This window comes from Arachis ipaensis, chromosome B3 (assembly GCF_059453495.1).
Source record: "Arachis ipaensis isolate K30076 ecotype BB chromosome B3, ASM5945349v1, whole genome shotgun sequence".
Classification (NCBI taxonomy): Eukaryota; Viridiplantae; Streptophyta; class Magnoliopsida; order Fabales; family Fabaceae; genus Arachis; species Arachis ipaensis.
Genome location: NC_142438.1, coordinates 32009673 through 32014068, shown reverse-complemented (window position 1 = coordinate 32014068; position 4396 = coordinate 32009673). Strand labels below are relative to the sequence as shown.

Below are 4396 nucleotides of genomic sequence, written 5' to 3'. Positions count from 1 at the left end.
TAAATATTTGGTATTATTAGACAATATTAGTATTGATTGTGGTTATACTTTAGTATTGATTGTGGTTATGCTTTAATTTTGAAGAATGGTTGGTTCTTGTTATATTTTTCTAAGTGAATTTTACCATGTTAAATAATGATTGGAGTCTTGAAAATTTGGATATTTTTACATGCTAGCTTACAAGAAGGTATCAACGTAATGTAATGTTAACGGCCCGGTTTTCACCCGGTTTTCACCCAATTTTTACCCGATATAATTGTGGCCCGAAAGTGTATTGATTTCATCGGGTCTAGGGCCGGGTTCGGGTCTAATAAATAGACCCGGTGTATATTCCGGGTCGGGTCTGAGTCACATCAAACCCGGCTTCACCCGGCCCATGTGCACCCCTAGAAGCAAGAGACGTTTTAATCTTTTAACATTGATAATTAAGAGTAGGATAAATATAACTTCACAGAAGAATTGTCACGAACATAAATCATCTAACATCATACTTAATTAGAGTGAATATTCCACCTGGCCCCTGACAATTATCTCGAAAGGACAACGAAGTCCCCAAGAAAAAAAAAACACCCAACCCGGCCCCTGATTTTTTTTTTTTAACTGATTAGCCCCTGTGCCAAAAAAACATTAACTTTTTTTGGCACAGGGGCTAATCAGTCCCATAAAAATAAATCTCGGGCCGGGTTGGGTATTTTTTTTGTTAAGGGCCTCGTTGTCTTTTAACGTAATTCTCAGGGGCTGTTTTGGGTTTTTTTTCTACTTGATTATCTATAGACAAATCAGTCATACCACCAATAAGATCATCAAGTGAGAAATCCTTCCACTTCCCTGAATTTTCGGAAGATGATGGAACCACTTGCAAGGGACTCTCTGAAAGGGCTTTTTCCAACTGTTTAACAAGTTCACCTTCTTCGGATTGGACGTCCAAATCCCATATCTTGAAAATATTCTCAGACATGTCCTCCACATCATAAGCAGAAGAATCCAGATTAATTCTGAAATCAAAGGTTTCATTCTCCTTTGAGTCTTCATTATAAGTTGGCCGAAAGGGATTTCCGTAAAGACTTAAAGATTGCAAAGTCACTCTCTCTTCACTATCTAGATTCTCATTGGCACTACTTTCTGCAGCTAGAGCAAGTGGGTTAACATCAGAAGTTGAAGAAGGCTCCAATGAATGCTTCACATGGTAAGTTGAAGATTTCTGATTAATTTCAACAGCAGAGGGGAGAATTTCAGTGTCTTCTATACCAGTGTTAAAAGATTGAGGTTGGGAACTGATAATTTCTAATAAAGCATTTTCCACATGGATCCAACTACTTTCGGGAACATTAAGATCTTCAGTTAGGCAGGAATCAATCCAAGCAAGATCTTCTGGAGAAACAACTTCATTCTGTTGTGAATATGCAGAATTGAAAATACCAGAAGAAATTGATACCTCACTCTGCGTATCTTCAACATCCATAACTACAAGTTCATGCAGACAAATGTAAGCAAAAGGAAGAAAGCACTGTATTGTGAATACATGAAAGCCATGGCAACTGAATATGAAAACATGATACATAAATATGGCAATCTCAATCTAAATAACATTATAATAACTACTTACAGTATTATGTTAAACATAACATCTTATCCCAATAGCAAGAAAGATTAGAGTAGTTCTGGTTTCATGTTTCACTTCTGATAGTAATTTGGCAGGTAAGTCCAAACAACAAACATCACCATATATCAACTTGCATAGAGTTTGTGAAAAATCAGTTTGTGGATAACAACACCGTCCATCCTGGTATGCAAGTTTTGGTTTTACAAGAATTGAATTGACATTTTATAAGCAAAGAAAATAAGGCTATACCTATATGACAATAAAATTCAAAAAGAGAAATAAAATTTATCACAAGATGAAAGTAGCAGAAAAAATGTGTTATTTAAATCTAGAGCTTCAAAAGAAAAACCGTAAATTATGTTACCAACAGATAGCTACAGAAAAATTTCATCATTAGCAGTAAGACAAAATGATCATTTTACTTCTTAGAAGCAACAAAACAGGGCAATGATTTTAAGACATGGCAAACAGCGATCAAGAACAAAATGAAGCCAGGGTTGGATACATGTATCCATAAAGCTAATTGTGTCCCAAATGCTGTAACTAATTGGATTATAATATTGATTTTGGTGTTTCTGCGTATTTTCTTCCTCCTGCTAGTATTTATTCTATTCTGTTAGACACACCAATCCATATTTTCGAACGAAAGTAAAACGAAAAAGAAAAACACAATAAAACGTTAAACCCTAATTTATGAATTGGAACGACATTTACACAAAATTTTGCATTGAGTGCAAAGTATACAATAAAATAATAAATTCAAATTTCAAGAATGTCAGACTATTTTCTGCATTGATATTTTAGAATGAATCAAACTTAAAACAACTTCTAGAAGAAAATCAGAGAACGGAGATATCAATGAGGGAGGAGAAGAGAGGAGTTACCGGCTATGAGATGCCGACTGAGTGGGGTGCCGACACGGCAGGCGGTCTTCCTGTACCGGAGTCACTGCCGGCAGAACGACAGGGTGGCGCCGCGGGTCCTGGTGGTGCTGCCGCAGGCTATCCTAGAAGCCTCACCGGGGACGTGAAGCGGTTTCGTTGTGAGTGAAGAAGAGAAATTATTTTTAACTTGAACCGAAAGATTGCTGTGCAGTTTGTACAAACCAATTTGGACACACAACAATTACCCACACACAGATGAAGGAGCAATGGTTAGAGAACTGGAGCTTCGTTACCAGGGCGGACTAAGACCGATCTTTTGGGGAGCTTCGTTACCAATTAATTATTATTAATATTTTTAATGATATGAGATTATATATAACGGTGTAATTCACTTTTTTTGCTGCGTAAATACTGGTCAAATTTTAATGAAAGTATTGGTTCTTCAAACTTTGAATAAATTACCATTTGTATTCATAAAAGATATAGACGGATAAATGTACTCACATAAAAATAAAACGACAATTGTAACCACGGAAGATGGCCTTCGTGTGCTAAAAATATCCGGACGTTGGTTACGCAATTGGTCTGTTAGGATACTTTTGGCACATATAAGTCATTTTTTGTGGTTACAATTGTCGTTTTATTCTTATATGGGTACATTTGTCAGCGTCAGTATCTTTTATGAGTACAAATGGTAATTTATTCTTCAAACTTTATCTTTCAAAAATTAATTTAACAATGCCATCGTGTCTAGACTCTGTTCATGTTTTAAGGTAGCGTTTGTTTTAAGGTACTGGAATGGAGACTAGAGACTCGGTATCATGTTTGTTGATCCAAATATTGTTACTAAAATTTCAGTTTCTGTCCCTAAAATTTTAGTACCTCTAAAAAATAGTAACACAGGAGATTGAAATTTTTAGAAATGGAGACCAAAATTTTAATAACATTTTATACCTAAAATATCTCCATTTCAATTCATTAATTTCAATTTTATCCTTTTTGCAAATTAAATTAGAACTTCATTCTTATTTCAGTCTCTCTATTTCCCACTTTACACCAAACACAATACTAAAACTTATTGCAGTCTCTGTTTCTTAATCTCAGTCTTTCAGTTTTTGTCTCTCTTCCAAATGTTACCATAGATATTGTGGAGAAATTGGTGTAATGTTCTAATATTGGATGCTACGTTGTTTTGTAAAATTTTGGGACAGTAAAATTTGCTCGGAAAAATTGCGGTAGCAGATTTTTTTTTAATTTTTCAGCAGCGCGGATTATTTTTTTAAATATTTATAAATATAATATGCGAAGGACATATTGTATTATTTTAATATTAAAGTTACAATATACGGAGGGCGTATTAATAAACACGGAAACGTATTGTAATTCTTTTTAATAAAAAAATATAACTAGAATATTATAAAATGAGAAATGGATCTGCTAAATTGATTGAGAGTGTGAGAGTATTTTATTTTTTTGAATGTAAGAGTATAAAAATAGAAAGGGGTATTAATTTAAAAATATATTATAATGGTTAAATATTTTTCCAAACATATGAGGATGTGAGCTTTGTATGTTTCATTCATGTGATGTTATTCCTTTTGCAATAACATACGAAGAATTTAAGAGTATGTCTAGTCAATGTGTTAATAATCAAGTATTAAAGAGATCAGAGTTACAAATGTTTTTTATAGACAGTCTATGTTAGTATTTGGTAGTTTCGTTCAATTTTAAATAATGTATGTGGTAGACAAAGCAAGTATGCAAGGGATGATTTTTATCTACCAACAAATACGAGCACAAGTGTCCGTTATCGAGTTATATGTTGAGTTTGAAGAATTAGTTGAGGTTGATTTACCGGAACCTATCATCGATTGGACAGTTTACAACACTAAAAGCAAAGAGGAATTTG

The 4396-nt window shown here is 34.0% G+C and overlaps 1 protein-coding gene across 1 annotated transcript; it reads right to left on the bottom strand.

Annotated features, from left to right (window-relative positions):
• Positions 1-404: 404 nt before the first annotated feature.
• On the bottom strand, positions 405-2812 carry LOC107630244 (uncharacterized). Its single transcript, XM_016333338.3, has 2 exons — positions 2488-2812; positions 405-1464 (listed from the first exon to the last, which is right to left on the bottom strand). Exon 2 carries the CDS (start codon positions 1460-1462, stop codon positions 701-703), a length of 762 nt encoding a protein of 253 aa, XP_016188824.1. The 5' UTR covers positions 1463-1464; positions 2488-2812; the 3' UTR covers positions 405-700.
• Positions 2813-4396: the final 1584 nt, after the last annotated feature.

Bases quoted from the DNA above. Each gene is read 5' to 3' on its own strand.
- LOC107630244 (XM_016333338.3), bottom strand. From the start codon at position 1,462: ATGGATGTTGAAGATACGCAGAGTGAGGTATCAATTTCTTCTGGTATT.